Source organism: Mytilus edulis, chromosome 4 (genome assembly GCF_963676685.1).
Source record: "Mytilus edulis chromosome 4, xbMytEdul2.2, whole genome shotgun sequence".
NCBI classification, from domain to species: Eukaryota; Metazoa; Mollusca; class Bivalvia; order Mytilida; family Mytilidae; genus Mytilus; species Mytilus edulis.
The window spans coordinates 68,527,588-68,553,040 of NC_092347.1; the positions used below are offsets into that span (position 1 = coordinate 68,527,588).

The following is a 25,453-nucleotide window of genomic DNA, read 5'->3' on the forward strand; positions in this document are numbered from 1 at the left end:
TTTTCTATCAGGTGAGATGAGGCTTGTGCAATTTCAAGATGCTGGCAACAGGCGGATCGGTGTTGAACTTAAAGAAAACGGAGATATTGTTGATTTATGCAAGGCAAATCCAAACATTCCAAATGATATGAGATCCTTTATTGAAGGCGGCAATGCTATGCTCTCAGCGGCAAAAAGGTATCAACTGATAAAATATACTATATTTAGATAGAATGGCCTTCACTCTTAAAAGTGAATTTTGACACCTTCTGTAAAACGCATATTAACAATGTTTGTTCAGTTACTGTGAATGATCAATCCTCCTTCCAGTGTCATTTAAACTAAAGATTTTTATTAAGTTTTAAGAAAAATGTAACAAGACACCAAAGGGTCATTCAAATCACATGAATCAAAGATAAACTGACAACATTGTGTCAAATAATGAAGAAAAGCAAAAACACTGAGCAACACAATTCCTGCAAAGATTAAGGATGATCTCAACAAGGTGCTACAAAAAGGTAATGAGATCCTGCTCCACATGTGGCTTCTGTCATGATGTTGGTCTTGGAAAGTAGGCATGATACATTCGAATGAGAATGACGTCCATTTTCATTGAACTAGTACATATTTTTGTTTAGGGGCCAGTTGAGGTACGCCTCCAGGTGTGGGATTTTCTCTGTGTTGAAGACCCATTGGTGGCCTTGTCTCTAAGTTGGTTTTTTTCTGTTCTTTTGTCGTGTTGTTGTATGTTTGACACATTCCCCATTTCCATTCTCAATTTTATAAATTGATGTAAGGATTGTGGTTATGACAATTGGAACTTATCCGCTGTCATCTGTAAGCACATAGATTTCATTTACCCATCTGATGGCATCAACCAGTATACTTGATGGTTAGTGAAATTTTAAAATTAGTGATAAAGGGTTCGATGACTTCAACTTAACCAATTTGAACCCCTTTTATTTAATAGTTTCCTTGTAAAATGCGATTTTATGCACCAACTCTTTATGAACATTTATGCTTGTTTTTATATTTTTATATACTCAATCAAGGCTAATGGCTGAACTTGCTTCAAAAGTGCTTATAAATCATGGTAATTTTTTAATCTGTTTGGAAATTAGGAGATAATGGTTTGCCTTTATTCAGTCTGACAACTCTTGTAAACTGCTTCAGCAGACATCAGTCTGTTTGACATACTGTAAGTTAAGATGTTACTTTCTAGAGGTATTTGTTTTGTTTCTCTGTGGTTACTTTTGCAAGAATGTTTATTCATCTTTGCTGTCATCATTTGCATGTCCTATGTCAATGATGAAATCAATAATATGGTAACTGGAAAACATTTTTGCTTCAATTTTTGATCTTGTTTTACTTACAATGACAACCAATGTAATGTTATTAATCCTAACAATTTATTGTAATAATTTAAATTGATATATCCCTTTTAAAAGAGATCTTATTATCCAAGACAATTTGGAAACAGTAGTTTGGAATGTTATATTTGTAGTGGATTTACATAATTGTTTACAATTTTTTCAGTGTAGTAGATGGAGGAGGCAGTATTTTGAAACGAGACACAGTGAAAGTTGTAGCACCTATCTACAATCCAGACAAAGTATTATGTATTGGTATGAATTACACAGACCACTGTATAGAACAGAATGCTCCTGTGCCTGAAGTACCAGTTATTTTTAATAAATTTCCAAGTTGTATCATTGGACCAACAGATGATTTGGAATACCCAGAGGAAACAAAGGTATCACTTTTAGTTCGTCAAAATCACTAAATAATAACTTTTACAAAAAACTGCCAGGACCTGAACTTGTTGATTAGTTTTTCATACTGTATTTGAAAATTTGACGTAAATTCGATATAAAAGGTCAGGGCATATGGAGATTTTACATCAGAATGTAGATACAATGTATAAGAAGATGTGGTATGTGTCCCAATGAGACCACTCTCCATCCAAGTCACAATTTGTAAAAGAAAAACTTTATAGTACATGTTTAAGTATTCCTTTGTCAGATGATTTTTGAAGCTTGAATTTTGGTACTTTTAATCAATAGTGGGATAAACCATAGCTATGAAACCTTAAGTCAATGAAAGTGATTTACATATCAGTAACAAATTTAACAATTTGACATTAGCATAGTGATTACAAAATATTTAGTAACAAATATCAAGGTATTTATTGGTTACAAGCATAAAACAAAAATGCAACACAAAATATATATTATATATTACAGGTAAGAAAACATAAGTCCAGAGAGAAAACTAGTGAACTTAAGAATAATTCAATTAAGACATTTTTCCACAGTAAATGAAAAACATCCCTTAGCATGCTTGATGAAATTATCTTTCCTTAGTTGCATTGTTGGAATATACGTTGATCTTTCTTTCTTTAAAATAGAAATCTTATTATTTTATCAAGGAATTGGATTGGGAAGTAGAACTGACTATAGTTGTTGGGAAAGATGCAAAGAAAGTATCAGTAAGTTTACAATACATTTATAACAGTATCTTTATAATCCTTCAATGTAAAAATAGGAGGTGTGGCATCAACGAAAATGGATGTACAGGAAAACTTATTTTCAAATTCAACTGCTTTTTACTCATCTATGGAAACACATGCAGGGTTTTAATTATTACATGCACATAGTTTCTTGAAAAGCTCTTCTTTTAAGGAGTCTTAATTTCATTTTCAAGGCTAAGAATATCTCAGTAAAATTAAAACATTTCACTGGATGTATATGATTCAATTTCTTTAAGGTTAAAGAAAAAGTACAAATACTTCAATACCAAATAATTAATATTTTTGTATTCACAACAACTTTGACTGTATAATAACACCACAGAATGGTAAATATATCTGCAAATATTTTTCCTATTTAAAGTGGTAAAGGAATGGGGTGATGGAACTGACAAGATGTGTGATAAATTGGAAAAAAGAAATACATGCATTAAGAGTTTGACATGCAGGTATATTTTACTAATATATTTTGTAGGAATCAGAGGCAATGGACTATATATTTGGTTATACAGTAGCACATGATGTCAGTGCTAGAGACTGGCAATTGAAACCTGGATGTAATGGTGGACAATGGGTAATAGGAAAAGCTATGGATGGGTTCTGTCCCCTTGGTCCTGCTATTGTAACTAAGGAAGCTCTAAGTGGTAAACATTTTTTATTGTGAAAAAAAGTTAATTCTTAGATTCCCCTTTTAAAGTTAAAGTGGCATGCAGCTTATATTAGGGCATTACATTTACAACTGAAATTATTTGTTTGAAAGCATTTCATCTGGTTTTACCTTTTGCTATGATTGATACTTATAAGAAGAATGTAAGTTAGATGAATGATTGTTGTCAGAATTTAGGTTATCAGTTAAGATGGACATTAAATATCCTATTGGTATATCTTTCAATCAATTTTTAAAACACCATGATTTTTTGTAAAAAGTTGCTATATTTTACATAAGAAAACCATGTTGTCCAAAAAAGATTAAAAACTATCGTAACAGGTAATACTTTTCTCATATTATCAGTTGAAAAACTTGAATGTTTTATATAACAGACATCTAAAAAAACATTTTCTTTCAGATCCCCATAACTTAGGACTGAGATGTAAAGTTAATGGTGTAACAAAACAGGACAGTAGTACAAACCAACTTATACACAAATCTGCTGCATGTATAGCTTTTGTATCCAGGTGAGTGGAGGTGTTCAACTATTTTATGTTGAAATGAGAGTATGAAAAGGTTGAGAAAATGTAAGGTGATTTATTTTTAAGATATATACACATACATGTAAATAGCTTAATACTTATCCTTATAGGCAACACAAATGTTTTTATTTTTATATATACAGTTAACCAACTGATATATCATTAAAAATAAGGAGATGCCCAATGTAGCCAATGATACAACTATCCACCAGAGTTCATATTAATATGAATTTTATTATTGATGTATAAGTGCATAGAAAGTGACCTTTGTCTTCCATCCACCTTAAGTAGTTGTAAGAAAATGTAATTTTAGAAGAAAAAATAATTTCTTCTCCAAGGTTTGTCCCATGTTTCTTGTCTTTAGTTGTCTCATTACATTACATTGCATTACATTATTTTTATATTATTTTGCCATTTTATACTTGAAGACTATCCCATCTTTTTTACATGTAGTTACATATCATGTCTGTTTGTTTTGTTCATCAATGGTTGTAAATATAATGGAATTTTATGCGACTGTCTGACATACAAGTGAGAGGTTTAGCTAGCTATATATCAGCTATAAAACTACTAGGTTTAATCCACCATTTCTAAATGCCTGTACAAGTCAGGAATTAAAATAACAGTTATTATCCATTCGTTTAATGTGTTTGTGCTTTTGAATTTGCTATTTGCTCAGGGACTTTCTATTGAGAAGTTACCTAAGAGTTCAGTATTTTAAATACTTTACTTTTGACCTTCAAAGTTTCTTTCTTTTTTTAAAAAGATTTATGACCTTGAAAGCAGGTGATCTGATTTTAACTGGTACACCACCAGGTGTGGGAGTATTTAGAAAACCACAAGAATTTCTTAAGGTTAGTAAGTTTACATTTCTTATGGTTTAGGTGTTGTTTTGGAATTTCTCCATAGAGAAAACATTTCAAATTGTACCATTGCTGCTGTAAATCTAAAATCATTTACTTTGGAAAGATTTTGATATGTCCTTTTTAATACATGATTCAAAGATTGTGAACAAAATCATGAAAGGCATGTAAATATGTTGATTGAACAGCAGCAATTATTTTTGGGGGGATGAAGATTGCATGAAATTCAATCAGAACCATATGTTACTAACTTGATGTCTAAATCTTCAAATGCTTAACTGTACCTTTTTGATACACACTCTATAGTGCATTGATAATAACATACTCTACATCCTATCTATGAACATTTCCAGAAGTTTATCGATGTAATATATGGTCACATATTCAAGTCACAAAATGATGATACACCCGTCAAGAAAATTACATAACTTTTGCAAGGTGCAGGAATCTATAATCTGTTCTAAAAATATGTAAATGATGTCATTGTTAAAGTCATCTTTAAAAAATTGGAGTTATCTCCTGTTGTCCAGTAATGTAGTTGAATCAACTACAACCAATGCTTTTTACAATGCAATATTTAATTTTACTTCCTAGTGATAAATTAAAGCAATCTTTACCCTTCTGCACTTTGATTCTTTTTAAAAAGCATCCATAAGATACAGCATTTCTTACACTTGATACAAGTTAAGAGTATGGTCGTGTAACAATGAATTTTTTCCATCAGAAACATATTTACATGTGAGAAAAAATATCCTAACCTAAAAAATTGCGATTTTCTTAAATTTTTACTCGGAAACCTGTGTAATTGCTATTTTTCTTACATTACCATTGATATTTCTGTGTGATAGTTTTCAAGTTACTTTACTGATATGAGGTTTTCCCAGTCATTGGCGTTGCTTAGAAAAACAGCAAATAACAGATTATCCTTGTTTTTTCATACTGTTGGAAATTTCTTCAAAAATTTGTAAAAAGATAAATGAATCTAATGTGAATCTATGTTTTTTTTAAACTGGAGTTGAATGGTTAATATATTCTGTCATATTTTTTTCTTTCAGAAAGGCGATGTAGTAGAATGCGAAATTGATGAAATTGGAAAAGTTGTAAACAAGATTGTGTGAAATGATAACATTCAACAACTGAGAAACGATAGAAAATATTACTCTGGAAGTACTTGCTAGAAAACTGTCAAACATGTCAGATGTGATATGTTGTCGTATGGAAAGGATGTGGGGCAAAAATACAGGCTTAAATTATAAATAGAAACTTATAATTAATTTTTTACAGATTTATTTGTGATAATTGTCAGGCAGCATTGATGAATAAAGAATTATCTATCAAGGATGGAAATGGATTAAAGAGTTTTTATACGGCCGCAAAAAATTTGATACGTCGTATAATGCTATCATGTTGTCATCGTCTGCGCTGTCAGAGTCATCTACATTGTCTGTGTTGTTGTTAAAAACACATGGTTTCTGGATAATAACTTTAGTATAAGTAAATAGAAATCAATAAAATTTTAACAATTTTGGGGGTTATGGTCCCAAAGGATTAGGAATTGGGGACCTTAAAAGGGGCCCAAATAAGCATTTTCGTAGTTTCCAGTCAATAACTTGTGCTAAAGTGTATAAATCTCTCTGAAATTATGCCACAAGTTCCCATACTGCAAATGGATGGTTATGGGGGGTTAAAGCTCAAATCATTTAGCAATTAGGGGCAAAAAAAGGGGAATACAAGGGTTTTTCTGGTTAAAGAACAATTTAGACAATTTAAAAGCAGTGTAAGGGAGGTAATCCAATTCAATTTAAAGAATACTGTTATATATATGTTTGATTACCTCCCTTACACTGCTTGAAAATTATGTATTACGAAATGATGATTGTCTTGAGATCATAATTAGCTGTAAAATGATTTTTAGAAGTTACTATTAATTAATATTAATTTGAACCATGACTGTATGTCATTTTATATTTTTATATTTTATGATGTATTTAAATGAGTAGTTATTGTTGCAAACTCTATTAGAAATTTGAATTGAGATTATTTTTGGAATAAGGGAAAGGGGGAGGTGAAAAAAAAATTTGGGGGGGGGGGGGTACAATTTTTCTCATTTCAGATTTCTGAAGTTAAAAAGAAAATTTCTTCATTAAGTTTTTTAGGGGAATAATATCCAACAGCATAGTGTATTGCTCAAAAGCAAAAAAAGTTCATAAGGCCAAATTCATTCTGTGTCAGAAACCTTTGCTGTGTCAACTATTTAATCACAATCCAAAGTATAAAGCTGCACCCTGCGGAGCATCTGGTTTATTCTACTGTCTAATTGTTTTGCATCATATCAAATTTTCAAAACCTACCTTTGAGCCAGGAAGAAAACACATGTACAGTGGTGGATCAAAGAGAGCATACTCCTTTGGTCACTTGAAAACAGGGGTCGAATTTAAGCTTTTTTGTGTACTGGCCAGCCGGATCAGTGGACTGAAAACTCTACTGGTTCAGCTCCAAATCTATTGGTCCTGCAAAAATGACATTCATTTGACAAACACTACCGTAATATAAATGATATTTAATTTTATTTTGATGCTTTTGTTTACATAAGTTAGACAGGAACAAAGGGAAACTTCAAAGTCTTGATTCTGATTTTTTTATAAAGGCTTTGATAATCTCAATGATTTTCTTTATCAAAATCAGGATCAAGGACAGAAAAAATATCAACATTGTCTTCCATGTCATCGCAATCGTCACGACGATCATAGGGTGCCTGACTGGGACTTCTGGTACGCTGTCCAGAAATATTCCACTTACATAGATTGAAAAAAGTACGTCTTTTTAAATATCATGATCAAAACTGGGAATGCATAACAAATGTCAGATGAAACCATTATCCTCGTCTTTTCAGTGGACAAGTCTACTACGTTTGTTGACACTCGACGGTCCACCGTGTTAGCAATTTTATTTCACATGTTTTCGAAATATTGAAGATCATTTTTCGCAATGTTTCCTGAAAATTGATAAATGTCAAAGCAACGTAGAGCTGTTTGTTCTTGTTCGTATAATAAAATTAAGAATGGAAATGGGAAATGTGTCAAAGAGACAACAACCCGACCATAGAAAAACATACAACAGCAGAAGGTCACCAACAGGTCTTCAATGCAGCGAAAAATTCCCGCACCCGGAGGCGTCCTTCAACTGGCCCTAAACAATACATCAGTGATAACGATTTAATGTCATGTTTGTCTGTGATGACCCCCCCCCCTTTTCGGGATTGCATGAGAATTATAGTTATCTCGTACCCACATGCACTTGTTTCTATCCATAGGAAGGTCGGCTATCCATATAAAACTATTTTGGATAGAAACAAGTGCCTGTGCTCGTACCGCATCAGAAGGACATACATGTATATCAACTGAGCAATAATGTTTGGAACTTAGTTTTAAAAATGATGACAAAGTACCATTATGAAAATATTTTTATTAAGCTGAAATTTATATTTATTCTTTACATGTTTATGTCTTGTAAGATATTTTATTTCTTTCCCGTTTTTTAACATTTGCGTCTGGAAAGTTGAAATGTTTTAACTTAATCATTTGTGTTAATGGTCAAATATAAATTAATAATGAAAATTGTTAAAATTAAATCAATAAAGGAAATTATTGCCCAGTTACAAACACTACCAGGGGATAATCCATGATGATTTCTTTTTGAGTTATATGTTTCAGCACATGTATATTTGACCCCAACTATAGCCTGATAAACGTGTTGTCTCCTTGTGAAATATAAAACATATTAAAAATGACTTTCTGCTAAAGTCTTTTATTTATATAAAGTTAAAACCTTCTTACTTCTAACTGGACAACACTCATGTCAGGTTTAATTATTATATATATGTGGATGAAAAATAAAAGTCCCCAAACATTAACATGACAGCAATTGCTTTTACAGCCTTTAAGGCTTTGATTTTTATTATGGGCCCAGTTTTTAAGTTGGTCCAAATCGGGGTCCAAAATTAAACTTGATTTCAACAAAAATTCAATATATGGGGTTCTTCAATATGCTGAATCTAACCATGTATTTAGATTTTTAATATTTAGGACCGGTTATCAAATTGGTTCACATTGAGGTCTAAAGGGTCCAAAATTGATTTTTATTTGATTTCATCAAAAATTGAATACTTGGGGTTCTTTGATATGATGAATCTAACCATGTATTTAGATTTTGGATATTGGAATACCACAAAGGGATGGTAAGAATTGTCTTTGGGAGTTATGGCTCAAACCGTTAAGGAATAAGGTGCAAAAAAGGGGGGAAAAGGGTTTCCAGGTTAATGGACAATTACTTAAGTACAAAACATAATTTAAAAGCAGTGTAAGGTTGGTAATTGAAACTCATTTTAATATCTCACCTAAACTGCTCTTAAGTTATGTATATTGGAAATTTGCCAAAAACTTAAGTTTAATGAACTTCATTGCAAATTTTCCAATATAAAAAGTTGCATTGGAGTTATCTTTCTTTGTCCAGAATAGTAGTTAAATCAACTTAAATCATGACTGTATGACATTTTATATTTTATGATGTATTTAAATGAGTAGTTATTGTTGAAAACTCCATAAGAAATTTGAATTGAGACAATTTTTGGAATAAGGGAAAGGAGGAGGTGAAAAAAATTGGTGGGGTTCAATTTTTCTTATTTCAGATTTCAGAAATGAAAAAGAAAATTTCTTCAAATATCAAAGGATTAATATTCAACAGCATACTGAATTGCTCAAAAGCAAAAAAAACATTTTAAGTTCATTAGACCACATTCATTCTGTGTCAGAAACCTATGCTGTGTCAACTATTTAATCACAATCCAAATTCAAAGCTGTATCCAGTTTGAATGTTGTGTCCATACTAGCCCCAACCGTTCAGGGTTCGACCTCTGCGGTCGTATAAAGCTGTGCCCTGCGGAGCATCTGGTTAACCTGGAATTAATGGTTGACAATGAGTAATAGGAAAAGCTTTGTTTTCTGTCCCATTGGTCCAGCTATTGTAACAAATGATTTGGGACCCATTATAGCTTGCTGTTCGGTGTGAGCCAAAGCTCAGTTTTAAAGGCTATACCTTGACCTATAATGGTTTACTTTTAAAAATTGTTACTTGGATGGAGAGTTGTCTCATTGGCACTCATACCACATCTTCTTATATCTATCAACCCTCCCCTATACTTCTAGCCAATGTAGAAAAGTAAACGCATAACAATACGCACATTAAAATTCAGTTCAAGAGAAGTCAGAGTCGACAATATTTAAAGCATCCAGGTCCACTGAACCCTTATATGTAGTAATATATCTTCTACAAACACTTGAAAGTCACAATCCTTGTATTTATCTCCCCTTTATTGAAGCTTGAACAACATTTTTATACCTCAACTGTTGTGTAGATAAATAACAGCTATTAAGTTTACTAGTATATGGAAGATATTGACAAGTTAAATTTTGAATCTATGACAAACGAGACGAATTAAATTTTGAAATTACCAATTTTCCCCACCTTAGTAGCAATATACCAACTTCACCTGCATATGGGATATACATTTACCAACTTATTCAGTATTCAAGAGCATGCAGCAACTACTTTGTACTTTGTAAAATGTCAGCAGTTTTTCTAAAAAAAAGTTCATCGTAAGGTACCAAGTTCTTGCATGTGACATGGCATCGATCTGTACTCATACAGCCTGTCATTGTGTCATGGTAAATGTTTGTTTATATATGTTTGTTTTTATAATGATTAAGATATGAATAACATAACGTCGACTGCTGTTCCCCTATTTTTGACATATTTTTCTATTAGGTCTGTTTTGTTCAAACATCATTGTCAATATAATAGAATTTTATAAGACTGTCAAACATAAGTGAGAGGTTTAGCTTGCTATAAAACTAGGTTTAATCCACCATTTTCCACATACAAAAATGCCTGTACCAAGTGAGGAATATGAGTTGTTGTCCATTCGTTTGATGTGTTAAGAGGTTTTGATTTTGCCATTTTACTACGGACTTTCTGTTTTGAATTTTCTCGGAGTTCAGTATTTTTTTATTTTACTTTTGTTGTCCTCATTAACAGGAAATTGAGGATCAATAAGTAATTAAACTTCTTGACAGAGTATGTCATGTTCTCATAAAGACCGACGCCTTATGTCAGTAAGGTCTGATTTGCATTTCTCAAGAAAAATGTGAAGGAATTTCAAGAGACATAATATATTTATAAATGTCCCTGATCCTTCTGAGAGGTGGTATAATTCAAATCTCTTCAAATAGCAGATTCATATCTTAAAAGCCTGATAGCACTGGAAACACTATTTGCTTTATATAGAGATATATATATACATGCATGACAGTGTCCCCTTCTTTTCAAACAAGTAAAATATAAGTTCCCTTATCACGAGTTATGAACTGATTTCATACCAAGTTAAAACAAATTTAAAAGTGTAACCAAGTGAACAATTCTGTGACGTCAATAAGCCTGACATTTGAACGGATTCTGAAAGATTATATTCAGTTATTAATGACACCTATATCGCAAAAAAATAAAATAGCATTTTAGACTGACAGAACTGCAATTAATAAATGCACACAATAGTTTTTTTAATTTACAGAACATAATCCATGCAGGTGCTAAGCTGGGTCGTTTCACCAGGGCTATTAGTGGTCAAACTTCAGTTGGAAGCCTGTATTTGCTAGTTTTCCTGTTGTCCCACATATTAACCAAATTAAAACACACTGCCAGTTTAATAGCGACACAATCATAACTGATATAATGTCTTTTGGGTCCTGAGATTCAGTCTGATTCCATGTAACTCTGCAACTTTTTTAACAACCATCATGTAATCCCTGATTGTTGCGTAGTAGTGACATTTTAATTATTCTATAAATCCAAAGGCTGCCTCAGTGAATGATCTTTTTACTTGGATCAAGTGATGAACAGGGTTATAAATATTAGCTCAACAGTGTCCAACATGATATTATAAAATTGGTATTTACTATCACTGGAACACAGACCAGTTTACATTAAATTGGATCTACATGGCACCTATACTTCCTTTGTTCACAAGGAATACAAATGCATTCAAGAACCAGAACATTTACATGGTCAGTGATTTGGTATATGCTATCAGGTTACAAAATTCATATGTGCATTAAAAGTTCAATTAACAGATAAAAACAATCCGAGCAGTTATAATTTGCCACCTTTAAAAATGGTGTTCTATACTGTATTAAGAAGTGTGGAGCAAATATCGTTACAAAAAATGGTCAACAGCTGGTTTTGCATAGTGTATAGAATGAATTTCAAAACAGTGTGGCTGTGGCCATTGATTGACACATTAAATTCATCTATTGACTGGGACAATTTACGTAAACGTTTGTCTGTAACGACCACTGTTCACGACGTACCTACGATAGACATTTAAACTATGGGGTCACCAAAGGTTTCTTAACGCCTTTAATTATAAAATAATTCGAAAAAATAATCAGGAATAACCTTTATGTTTTGATTTATATAATTGATATAAATCAAAACATCGAGTTATTTCTGATTAATTTTTTCGAATTACTTTATTAAGGTGTTGAGAACCTTTGGTGACTCCATAGTTTAACTGTCTTTAAAAAGTACATAGTGAGCAGTGGTCGTTACAAACAAACGTTCACCTAAATTGTCCCAGTCAATGGATGAATTTAATGTGTCAATCAATGGCCACGGCCACACTGTTTTGAATTTCATTCTATATTTGACTAAGAATCTTAGTAAGAATTGAGACTGCATTCTTACAACTAATCTAACTAATATCCAGGGTATATCATGTCAACTCACTGTAGATTACACCATTAACCTTGAAAAGACATCAACCAATCAAGTTAAAATACAAAAAAAGCCATAGTGCCAGGAGGAAACCACGACCATTGATAGGAAAACTGACAATCCTAGTCAATTAAGATTGGATATTTGATTTTGAAAAACTACTAGAATGAAAAATGTGTGCACTCTATACCATCTTTCCATCAAAACACAAAACACAAAACACAAAACATTATGACAATATTAAAAAGCAAATGTTTTTTTTAAAAACCCTGTTCCAGTAAAATGAAAATGCTCGAGAACGACTGATAAAACTTGTGCAAATAATATTTATTTTACAATCAACATCATTAATTATTTGACTATTAGCACTTCAATTACATAGATTTTGTAATACCCACAAAAACATTAACGACATTTATAAATAATAACAACTGTTTCTACAAATTTGTCATATACATGGATCAAGTTCTCAGTTCGTCAATGAAAAAGTGGAAATATATATTTTAACAAGAATGTGTCCCAAGTACACGGATGCCCCTATCACTATCATTTTCTATGTTCAGTTGACCGTGAAAATGGGATAAAATGTCTAATTTGGCATAAAAATTAGAAAGATCATATCATAGGGAACATGTTTACTAAGTTTCAGGTTGATTGGACTTCAACTTCATCAAAAACTACCTTGACCAAAAACTTTAACCTGAACCAGGACGAACGAACGGACGTACAGACCAGAAAACATAATGCCCATAAATGCGGCATACAAATCTTGATCGGTTGAATACTAAGTAATCAAGAAAATTTTAATGATGCTTACTTTATTCAATATGTGTATGTATTTTATGAGGGGCACTGAAACTCCCAACCATCCAGAACATAATTTGTTTCTTCAAAATCCTAAATAATTCTTCACTCTTTTTAAAAATATATCAATGTTCAAATGGACCAATTATTCATTACGGTAAAGTTGTCCAATAAGACGTTATCAATATTCCAGTTGTTAAATATTACATGATCAATATCTGACAGTTGTCTTATAAGAAGAATCATTTATTATAATCAAGTTCTCCAATAAGAAGTTTTCAATAAATTTGAGTTGGTCAATAAAAAGATTCAACTGTCCAGTATGGTACAGTTGTCCTATTACAGAGTTATTTGTATTTGACCGTTGACCATCCTTCGTCCCCTTCACCAGGTTTCTTCGTTTTCTGAAAATACACAAAATTTCAATAATTTGATTAAACTCATAAATTTAAAAGTCAACAACATTTATTAATACTGAACTTTATTCATCAAATCCAGATTCACAATCAATTTTCACATTATGCTAAAAATATAAACACTGTATGTCGAAATCATTAATCCGACAAGTGCTTGAAGGTACCATATTATTCACTGCTGTTAGCCATATCAGTACATTTGTATTTAGTTAATGCTATATTATGTTTGCACTTATAAAACAGGAATCAACAATTGTTCTATAGGCCTACAGATAATAGATATTGCATTCCTACCTCATTTAATTTTTACACATCTTTGACACCTTTTCTAGGAAAGGAATTGGTAGAAAGAACATATTTTAAGGATATTTTCTGTGAGTCAAACTTTTTTAGGGGAAATTACAGGCATTCAAATGTTTTAACAGTTGTCATCAAAAATAGTCAGGACAGGTCTGTGTTTCATCATCACTGTAAGCTTGTAACACTTAATTCTGTAAATTGTTTTGAAAGCTTAAAATATTTGATGTTAACTTTATATATTATTATGGTTTTGACAAACAAGTAACTTTAAATGCAATACAACTTTTAATTTTGGGAGAAATAAATCATGTTGATTAAAGGATTTATACATTTAAAAAACAAAATGACATATTTTGATTACACTTGCTGGCCATTTTTGTTAACATAACTAAATGAGGAATTTCAAAAGAAAGTTACCTACATTACACTCCATTGGCAAAATATTTTTTACAAGGGAAGATTATAAAGTGTTATAAACTGCTTCGCCGAGCCCAACTGGATACAACTGCAGTGGTCCAAACCCCAAAAGTGAGGATATAAATGGACACAATATTCAGGCTTGATACAGGTCTGAATTTGAATTGTTTTTAAATATCTAACACAGATTAAATGTAGTCAAGAAACTTGAAATTGGTAATATGATTTTAATTCATATTCAATTGAAGAATTCTAGCTTTTGTGCAATACACTGTGCTCAATGCTTAGTAATTCTTGTTTTCAGACTTTCTTTTTTTAAATGTCTAAATCTTCAGGAAACACCTAATACTGACTGTTGTTTAAAAAATTATCTATGCAATCATATTTGTAAGATAACTACTTTCATGGAATATCAAAAATGATTATTTCAATGTCGTAAGTTATCATTTAATATCTGCCCCGTTTCCCACCAAACAATTATGTTAACTGTTCAGCATTTAAAAGGCAAAGTATATTATTTCAGAATACTGTTGAATCATGTAGCACTAGGGTTACAAAACTGTTTTTAAAGTTTTTTCTTATGTTGTACTATTACACCACTGTCCAGATCCATACATTTAAACTACAGTAATTATGCAGAAAACAAATGTGTCTGGACGCCACCACAAACGTGATAGCAATATATACGACCCAAAGAAAATTTATATAAATTACAGGCGAGTGATTGAAATAGTTGGGTTTTCCTGTTTGAATTGCTTTACACTAAGACATTTTTGGGGCATTTTCAAGCTTGCAGTGTGAGTCAAGTCTCTGTGTTGAAGGCCATACTTGGACCTATAATGTTTTAATTTCCCAAATTATGACTTGGATGGAGACTTGTCTCATTGACACTTATACCACATCTTCTTTCTGGCTCTATAAGCTAAAACAATAACTATATGAGCAACATACTTCAACAAATCCAGTAAAAGAACTATAAACAAGTTACCATTTTCTGGTTGTTTATCTTTCCAGCTTGTCTTGGGTGGTCCTCCTTCACTTGGTGTACCCCCACCTCCTGGAAAACAAAATTCTCTTACAATCAAGTCTTCCTTGTTAAGTAATACTTACACATAGACACTGATCCTTAATTATACACTTTGTAATAATATCAACGCAAAGAAGTCAGGAGAAATTGTCATCTATCATGACACTGTCAACAATATTTAGGACTGTGGATTCATTTATTTTTGTGGATTGAAAAAAACTTGCATTTTCGTGGATATTAAATTTTGTTGTTTTGACAAAGTCTGCAAACATTCCTTTAGAAAATTTGGAATTCGTTAAACATTTAAATTCATGGGTTCCCTGTTCCTACGAATATTGGTATCCAATGAATATTTAGAAGATAATTGTATTATATTTCAAGCTCCGACGATATTAATTGGTGATTTGATGGTTGCAAATTAAGTTTACTGGAGACACGTTAGCAGAGACAGTAAACAGGTATTTGCAACCAACAAATCACCACTTGATGCTGTCAGAGCTTAAAATACAATATTGTTATCTCCATTCTAATGAAACTAACAGAAAACAACGTTAAAACATGTATTGAAAATCTCGTCATATATCGTCTGCTATTGTGCGTAAGTTCCATAGCATCAATTGTCAATTGATGCCATGAAAATTATCGACATTTTCCAATCAAAGCGAAAGTTTCAAACCTTGTTGCATTAGAACAATGAATCCACAGTATAATAAAATATTCTAATATGCATACAAGTTTTTCAAGATATAGTAACATACTCTCACCAATGAATGCAGCATAAATAGATCAAACAATCAATCAATAATCATTTGAAAATTCTACTAAACATTAACCATAGTGTTCATAGTGATAACCAAATTAGACATTTGACATGAATTAGAAGTAGTATGTTTTCTCAATATATATTTACCTTTACGGCTTTCCCATCTATCGTCCCTTAAACTGTCACTACCACCACCAAATCTATCGGAGTCTCCACCTCGTCTCCATGGATCTATTTCTTCTTTGTCATCTCTTGAAGGCCCACGATCCTCTCTGTAATCCCTAGATGGTGAACCTCTCTCCTCTCTCATATCCCTTGAAGCAAACCTTGAACCTCTAGAAGGTCCTCTATCAAATTTCCTTGGACGTGCTCGTTTACTGTCCCTTGCTGTAGCTCTATCTCCCCAGCTGGCACCAGGTGGGGCCCCAGTATCTCTACTTTTGTCTCTCCAAGATTCTGCAGGAGGGACTCTGTCATCTCTATTTCTATCTCTTCCCCATGCATCTCCAGGAGGACCCCTATCACCCCTCCCTCTATCTCTGCCCCAGGCAGACTCCCCTGAAGGAGGAGGACCACGATCGTCACGTCTATTCCTCCAAGCATCACCAGGTGGCACTCTTTTATCTCTACCTGGTGGTGGTCCTCTGTCGTCACTGGCAGGTGGTGGCCTCTCATCTTTAGATGGTGTCCCCCTTCTGCGCCATCCTTCTCTATCATCTCTAGCAGGTGGTTTATCAATTCTGCAATGAAAAACACAACAATCTCAACTAAGTAAAAAATTATTGTTTTCAATACTGTAAATTCAGAAATTATTGCGAATTGTGTCATTTTAGACTACAATGCCATTTTAATTTTTGCAAAATTGAAAAAAATTAAATCATGTTATATTCATAAAGAAAAATTCAGAATGCGAGTTCAATTTATTGCGATTACAGCCCTGTCACATTTTTCTCATTAATTAAAACATTGCAATAATTTCTGAATTTACAGTATTTCTTCTTAATCATTCATGATGAAATGATTAATGCCATAATTTCTATCTTCAACACTGAACTTTATTGATTAGGAATCATTCACCAGCATCTAATATAGATGGCTGTTAAGATAGATGTGTACAAACATATTTGTATGATGACTACTTTCATGGAATATCAAAAAAAAAAAATTTCATGTTGTAAGTTATCATTTAATTTCTGCCCCGTTTCCCACCAAACAATTATGTAAATTGTTTAGCATTTAAAAGGCAAAGCCTATTATTTTAGATTACATTTACTTCATGGAATACTAGTTGAAATACTCCGTTAACTATGCCCATATGTCTATCTTATAACTCTTTAGAAATTCTTAACAGAAGGGCCTAGTTTAGTTTTTACTTTTAATTTCAATACTGAAATTTGATCAATTTGAAAACTCACACTTTAATATTATTCCAACTGTTGTTACTATAGATATATAAAACATATTTGTATGATGACTACTTTCATGGAAATTCAAAGATGATTATTTCATGTCGATAAGTTTATCATTTAATTTCTGCCTTGTTTCCCACCAAACAATTATGTTAACTGTTCAGCATTTAAAAGGCAAAGCATATTATTTTAAAATACCATTACTTCATTTATTACTAATCAAAGTTCACAATAAAGATATGCACATGAATATATCTCATAAGACTCTTTTCAAATCAGAATTAAACATATATAAACCAAAAAATTATAAAACGCTGGTCTTAATTAGCATGTTAATATTTTTTCCATAGAACAACAGCAGCTTCCAGAAGCATAATTACACATTTTCTTTACACTTCATTTGTAAGATGACTACTTTCATGGAATATCAAAAATGATTATTTCATGTCGTTAAGTTATCATTTAATTTCTGCCCCGTTTCCCACCAAACAATTATATAAATTATTTAGCATTTAAAAGGCAAAGCCTATTATTTTAGATTACATTTACTTCATGGAATACTAGTTGAAATACTCCGTTAACTATGCCCATATGTCTATCTTATAACTCTTTAGAAATTCTTAACAGAAAGGCCTAGTTTAGCTTTTACTTTTAATTTCAATACTGAAATTTGATCAATTTGAAAACTCACACTTTAATATTATTCCAACTGTTGTTACTATAGATATATAAAACATATTTGTATGATGACTACTTTCATGGAAATTCAAAGATGATTATTTCATGTCGATAAGTTCATCATTTAATTTCTGCCTTGTTTCCCACCAAACAATTATGTTAACTGTTCAGCATTTAAAAGGCAAAGCATATTATTTTAAAATACCATTACTTCATTTATTACTAATCAAAGTTCACAATAAAGATATGCACATGAATATATCTCATAAGACTTTTTTCAAATCAGAATTAAACATATATAAACCAAAAAATTATAAAATGCTGGTCTTAATTAGCATGTTAATATTTTTTCCATAGAACAACAGCAGCTTCCAGAAGCATAATTACACATTTTCTTTACACTTCATTTGTAAGATGACTACTTTCATGGAATATCAAAAATGATTATTTCATGTCGTTAAGTTATCATTTAATTTCTGCCCCGTTTCCCACCAAACAATTATGTAAATTATTTAGCATTTAAAAGGCAAAGCCTATTATTTTAGATTACATTTACTTCATGGAATACTAGTTGAAATACTCAGTTAACTATGCCCATATGGCCATCTTAAAACTCTTTAGAAATTCTTAACAGAAGGGCATAATTTAGCTATCAATTATATTAAAGCAGCTTTTACTTTTAATTACAATACTGAAATTTGATCAATTTGAAAACTTATTCCAACTGTTGTTAAGATAGATACATAAAACATATTTGTAAGAAGACTACTTTCATGGAATATCAAAAATGATTATTTCATGTCGTTAATTTATCATTTTATTCCTGCCCCGTTTCCCATTAAACAATTATGTTAACTGTTTAAGCATTTAAAAGGCAAAGCATATTATTTGTAAAGCCCTGGACTAAATTCAACAGATAAGAAATTGTGCACATCTTTATCTTCTGGCATCATCATTACAAATTTTCTAAACACTACAAAACATTATTTGCATGTGAAACTTGATTAATATTTTTAGCTATGAAGCTTTTATCATCGAGCATTTTAAATAAAGAGCTTGTTGTATGTTTAAAATTTAAAATTAAAACATTTTACAACATCTATTGTATTCTACCAATATAAATATTATTCTTTTAATTGTCAAGTCATATTTTTACCCTTTATTTTTTACAGAAGGGCCTATTTTAGCTATACATTTCATTTTAGCAGCTACTTTTTAAAGGGTTCCAATACTGAAATTTTATAAATTATCAAACATTCACTAACATCTTAAAAAGACTGCTGTTGATATAAGATATATACAAATTTTGTATGATGACTACTTTCATGAAATATCAAAAATGATTATTTCATGTCGTTAAGTTATCATTTAATTTCTGCCCCGTTTCCCACCAAACAATTATGTAAATTGTTCAGCATTTAAAAGGCAAAGCATAATATTTCAGAATACTGTTTATTCATGTAGCACTAGTTGAAATAAGCAATAAGCTATGCTGTCTGTATATATCTTAAATGATCTAAATTTTCTGCAAAATTAAATTATAAAACCCTGAACCTAATTAAACAGGTCAGAAATTGCACTCTTCTCAAACTTTTTTTTTCAATAGAATACCATGAGCTTCCAGAAGCACCATTACAAATTTTCTAAACACAAGCAGCAAGAGTCAGTTGAATATTTCTTGTGAATTGTAATTCACAAGTCATTTTTTACTATTTATTTTAAAGTAAGGGCCTAATTTAGCTATCAAAAGATTTAAGTACCTATTTCTTTTTATTTCAAAACTGAAATTGATAAATTTAATTATAAAACTTAAACCAACACCTTAAACTGACTGTTAATAAAAGATATACATAAACATATTTGTATGATGACTACTTTCATGTAATATCAAAAATGATATATTTTATGTCGTTAATTTATCATTTAATTTCTGCCCCGTTTCCCACCAAAAAATTATGTAAACTGTTCAGCATTTATAAGGCAAAGCATATTATTTCACAATAGGGCAAAGTCAAAATAAATGGTTCCTTGCATATATAGCAATATTTATCAACTATGATGATAATTTGATTGCATAAATTGATTTCAAATGATGTGGCTTTATGTGTAGAATATTCCTGCAAAACATCTTCGGAAAATCTCAAGTATTAAACAAATTATGTTAAAAAGAGATGCCAAAATTGTCAGGAGTGCAACACTTTTTTGTGACATTTTGAAAAATGCTTTTTTTCAAGACACAGCAAATTGTTTAATGGAGTGATGTGCCTTATATTCTTATTTGTTTTAAAACTGTTATATCTTAGTAATGATTTTAGCTCAAAATGAAGCTTTTCTATTGAACCGTTTTGATACAGATGTGTTTCAAAAAAAAAGTTGTGCCATTTCAGGAGTGCATCACAAAAATTAGTATTACTGAGGAATGGAATGAATTTTGCTCAAATGACTCACACCTAAACATAAACAAAAGTCAATCCTGTAAAATAAATATGTCCTTTCTAGAATAAATAGTTCATTTACCTGATTATTGATATAAATAATGTGTGAGAGTCAAATAAATAAGGCCTTCCTATGAGTGTCAAGAGTGCAACTTTGTAGTTTAAAGACTTATACTGAAAAAATACAAAAGCCAATATATGGTTCTGTTTTATTTTTCAAAAGGTACTATAATAGATACAAGATTACACCCAAAGAGTAGTCTTATAGACAAGGAATCATATCTTGTGATGTCAGGAGTGGAACAGTTTTTAAATGACATTTTCTTGGACTTACATTTTAAGATAATCTCAGCTCCTAGTGACTTATTTGCATCTAAACATGTTTTCTAACTATTTTGGTTACTTGATTGTAACTTTAAGAAATATAGTTTGTCCCAAGCAAACATTCTTGAATGACAAATTTTTACATAATTTTAGAATTTATGAATCTGTTTGTCATAAACTGTGCATTTTATGAGAAATAACCATATTTCAGTTTCAAAAGTTTTATAATGGTTTCATTTAATACTTATTAAATTATTATAACTATAAAAACAAACAATTAATTTTGTTGAACTCCTGACATAAATTTACCACAATACGAAGTTTTGCACATATTGCACATATTGAATATTTTTATCTTTGAAAGTTTCGCAAATTTTGAGTTCATCTTGCGGATCCAACCTTAAAATGAATGAAAGATGGGAAAGATAGTTGATAAAAACTAAACTTACTAAACTTACTTGAATATAAAATCAGACAGACAAAGGGATCAAAACACACTATCAAAGTCAACATCGACTATAACTTTGATGAGCAGAAAATTGAGAAAAAACTCTGAAAGAAGATCCACCTCAAGGACAGACTAGACAAATATAACCAAAGAAAGAACAAGAAAAGTAAAATTTAATTACAAAGACTTAAACCTGAAAACAAAAACATAGATATCAAAAATGAAAAAAAAACCCAGAGAGATTGGCAACAGAAGAGAAAAAATTAATTTACACAAGCCAGAAAAAATGCAAACCCACAGAAAAATATCCAGTCGATAAGTAAAAGTACAGGTACAGATACACCATCTAGAGAAATCAGAAAGAGAAGACTAAGCATAGTGAAAATTTGTCCTGACAAAGCCAAATCTTAAGCCCTAAAACAATTGAATACATCATAGCCACAGCTACAATATTTGATAGTGTTTGTCTGAAATCATATTCCCAAAAGATATACTTGATTTAGTTTTTTTTTATTGGTTTCTTTCAATAAAGTTTCAGAACCTTTTTTGTTTCTTTATACTTTTTTATATCCTTTTGGATTTATTAAATTAAATGTATATGTATCAAGATACAATAATAGAAAATGCACTAAAACATTGTTGAAATTTGGCAAAAAAAAATAAATTTGGACCATTTTTTTTTTACTTTGCCCAATACTGATTATTCATGTAATACTAGAGTTACAAAATTGCTTTTAATAGTTTCTTCTTATGTTGTACTGTAACACCTATGTCCCAGGTTTGTGGGAGGGTCAAGAACTAGCAAACATATTTAACCCAACCATATTCTTTATGTGCTTGTCCCAAGTCAGGAGCCTGTAGTTCAGTGGTTGTCATATTTGTTTTTAAGTTATTTGTTTTGTTATAAATTAATTGAATTCTTAGTAATGTCATTGCTATATCATTAATATTCGAAGGTGGTACGTGCTGCAAATACATTGTCTGTGCTTGTATTTCTTTCCCTGTCTCCATTACCACTATAGGAGAGCTTAATTCTATGGATATTACACCTAGTGAAGTTACAGTTGACAATACGTCGGTTATCTTGTCCTCAATTTTACAGTTGATGTCTATCTTCTGCAAACTTCCATCGTCGAATAAAGACTGAAGAAATGTTTCATATTTTTGGATTTCTGTTTCAATCATTTTACTCCCTAAAAATGTTTGAAGGTCTGAAGCATAATCTTTTATGGCTGAAACATTATTCTCCATTGCATTAACCTTTTCTGTATTTTTAGCAAGTTTTCCTAGAAGGTCTTCAATTTCGGATTTAACTTTCTTTTCGGCAGCATATAAATCCTGAAGTATCTGTTGTTCTAGAGTGTCAAGGTGTTCATTTACTTTATATCGGACCTGCTTTATTTCATCATGAAATTTCTGCTTTTGTTTCTGGATTTCAAAAAGATTTTGTTTTCTATCTTGAACGACTCTCTCGATATTCATTTTGATATTTTGTAGATCCTGATCAAAACTTTCCAATAAGACGGAAGTCTTAGCTGTTTGTATGACTTTCTCAAGCGATAATATCCCAACACAGTTAGCATGGTTGGAATGAATACACAGTGGACAACAGATACTTTCATGTTGCGGACAATAATTCTGGAATGTTCTGTCATGCTCTGAACAGTGATGTGATATATTGGCTATCGACGTAGGTAATTGTTTATAATTTTCGACAGGTATAACTTCATGGAGACGTGTGGCTTTTAATGCATTGTGATACTTCAGACATTGGGAACATAATCCTTCGTCACACTCAGGGCACCAGAAGTCAGCATTTGTTGTTCTGTGTTGAGACTCACAAACACCACATATTACTTTGATAGATGATGTCATATTTGTATTCCCTCTGGAAAATAGAAAAAAACAAACAAACTGCGAGCCCAATTTTGTCACTATAATAAAGATCATTGGAGGATGGTGATGAAGTATAAAACAGCAAGATAGTTAGTCATATCTATAATAATATAGAGATAATAACCAAAAACAGCAAAATTTCCTTAAAATTACCAATTCAGGGGCAGCAACCCAACAACTGGTTGTCCGATTCATCTGAAAATTTCAGGGTAGATAGATTTTGACGTGATAAAAATTTTTACCCTGTCAAATTTGCTATAAATGCTTTGGTTTCAGATTTAAGCCAAAATCTACATTTTACCTATATGTTCTATTTTTAGCCATGGCGGTTGGCTGGCCGGGTCACCGGACACATTTTTTGAACAAGATACCCCAATGATGATTGAGGCCATGTTTGGTTAAATTTGGTCCAGTAGTTTCAGAGGAGAAAATTTCTGTAAAAGTTAACAGACGACGACGGACGACGACGACGACGGACGCAAAGTGATGAGAAAAGATCAATTGGTTACTAGGTTATGATAAGATATTTTTGACAAAAAAGCATGGCCAAATTCGAGCAATTCAATCAAAGGAATTATTTATACACAATAAATCACAATTGGCCAGATGAGCCTAAAAAGTGTTGATAACTGATTAAATTATTTAAGTGAATATTCTTAATCCAAGGAAAATAACTCTGCACAAAATCATCAAACCTGATCAAAATTCGAACTTGATATGCCACTTGTCATGATAAAACTATATACCAATTTTCCAATCGATGTCTCCAAGCACGACAGATAAGAGTGCTGAAAACTGATTATTTTAGTGATTTTTCTAAGACTTAGGACCTTAACTCTGCGCAATCACCAGACCGGAACAAAATTCAAATTTGATCTGCAACTTGTCATAATAAAACAATATATCAAATATAAGATCAATATCTCCAAGCATGAAAAAAATAATGTGGAAAACTTATATGCCGGACTGATGGATGGACAGACAGCCGGCCGGAGTGAAAACCTAAAGTAAAGTCTCCTTTGATTTCGTCGGTAGTGGACTAAAGAAACCGGATGCCACAGCAATCTCGGGGTTAGATCTACTTTTTATTTTAAAAAGAATATCGTGTTCAAAAGTTAAAACCTTACAAAAACATTGCTTTCCGTCAATAAGAATAACTTCAAAAAGGAGTCGTAGGACGACTTCGATATGTTGAATCATTTGTAGATCTGGTCTTCTGACTATTTTTCTTTTTAAAGTTTCTATCGCCGATCTATGGTGGATTTAAAATAATATGCAATTCAATCAAAGGAATTATTTATACACAATAAATCACAACTGTAAATAATTAGATTGACAAAAGTGATAAAAGTACATCTAAACAAAAACATGTATACACATTTAAACATAAACATAACAACATTAGAAAATGGAATTGCTAAAACATTATGTTTTTTTGGAAGCCACTGTGACCTATATTGTCTCTTCTGACACATAGGATGTCTTTAAAATTTTACACCCTATTTTAACCAATAATAGCAAATTGCCGACATTTTTAATACGGGTAACATTATTTCCTTGAGCTTGACGTTTCATGACTTCGTATGTACATATAACTGCGATATTTAATGAAGCTTAAAACTTACATGCAAAATTGAACGGTCTAAAGTATGTTATCCTGGTACATTTGATGAGTTTATCTACATGATAACATAAATGTTATATCGACCTGGAAGATTAAATATAGATGTGTGCATGACGACATGCTACACGTGACTCCAATAAGGTATTTATCAATTGAAACGAAATCAATATATGATATTCAATTCTTAACTTCTCATATGAAAAACTCAAAACATGCATTTTGAGGTGCATTATGTAAACAACATTTAATCGAAACGTAATAGAACTTTATTTTTACCATGTTACACATTCCTTTGATCTTAACTTTTAGTGAGATAATCTTTGTTATTCTATAACATTTGTATTAACTGTTGGTTTATACTATATCGCTGTCATAGGAAAAACACATAATCAGAGGAGCTTTAGCATGAATTAAAAAGTTATTGCACTGCCTTGCTCTTCATCTTCATTCTAGTAGAAATGAAGAAATATACAAAATGAAATATCCTGGACCAGACTGATTTTTGTGAAAAGAAGTAATGAGGGG

General features: G+C 31.4%; 2 protein-coding genes across 2 annotated transcripts; one reads left to right on the top strand and one right to left on the bottom strand.

Annotated features, from left to right (window-relative positions):
• Nucleotides 1-16: 16 nt before the first annotated feature.
• Nucleotides 17-5,907, top strand: LOC139520328 (oxaloacetate tautomerase fahd2, mitochondrial-like). Its single transcript, XM_071312874.1, has 7 exons — nt 17-177; nt 1,516-1,732; nt 2,408-2,467; nt 2,982-3,150; nt 3,574-3,682; nt 4,464-4,551; nt 5,616-5,907. The coding sequence occupies exons 1-7, from the start codon at nt 17-19 to the stop codon at nt 5,676-5,678; spliced, it is 867 nt and encodes a 288-aa protein (XP_071168975.1). The 3' UTR covers nt 5,679-5,907.
• Nucleotides 5,908-12,657: 6,750 nt separating this feature from the next.
• LOC139520319 (eukaryotic translation initiation factor 3 subunit A-like) lies at nt 12,658-25,053 on the bottom strand. Its single transcript, XM_071312855.1, has 5 exons — nt 24,930-25,053; nt 22,376-23,296; nt 16,262-16,854; nt 15,313-15,381; nt 12,658-13,595 (listed from the first exon to the last, which is right to left on the bottom strand). Exons 2-5 carry the CDS (start codon nt 23,281-23,283, stop codon nt 13,576-13,578), a joined length of 1,590 nt encoding a protein of 529 aa, XP_071168956.1. The 5' UTR covers nt 23,284-23,296; nt 24,930-25,053; the 3' UTR covers nt 12,658-13,575.
• Nucleotides 25,054-25,453: the final 400 nt, after the last annotated feature.

Excerpts from the sequence above, each read along its gene's own strand:
- LOC139520328 (XM_071312874.1), top strand. The coding sequence starts at position 17 with ATGAGGCTTGTGCAATTTCAAGATGCTGGCAACAGGCGGATCGGTGTT. Across the intron at positions 3,151-3,573 it reads AACTAAGGAAGCTCTAAGTG|ATCCCCATAACTTAGGACTG; the intron begins GTAAACATTTTT and ends ATTTTCTTTCAG. Across the intron at positions 4,552-5,615 it reads AACCACAAGAATTTCTTAAG|AAAGGCGATGTAGTAGAATG; the intron begins GTTAGTAAGTTT and ends TTTTTCTTTCAG.
- LOC139520319 (XM_071312855.1), bottom strand. The coding sequence starts at position 23,283 with ATGACATCATCTATCAAAGTAATATGTGGTGTTTGTGAGTCTCAACAC. Across the intron at positions 15,382-16,261 it reads TAGATGGGAAAGCCGTAAAG|GAGGTGGGGGTACACCAAGT; the intron begins GTAAATATATAT and ends TTTGTTTTCCAG. Across the intron at positions 13,596-15,312 it reads AGATAAACAACCAGAAAATG|AAAACGAAGAAACCTGGTGA; the intron begins GTAACTTGTTTA and ends GTGTATTTTCAG.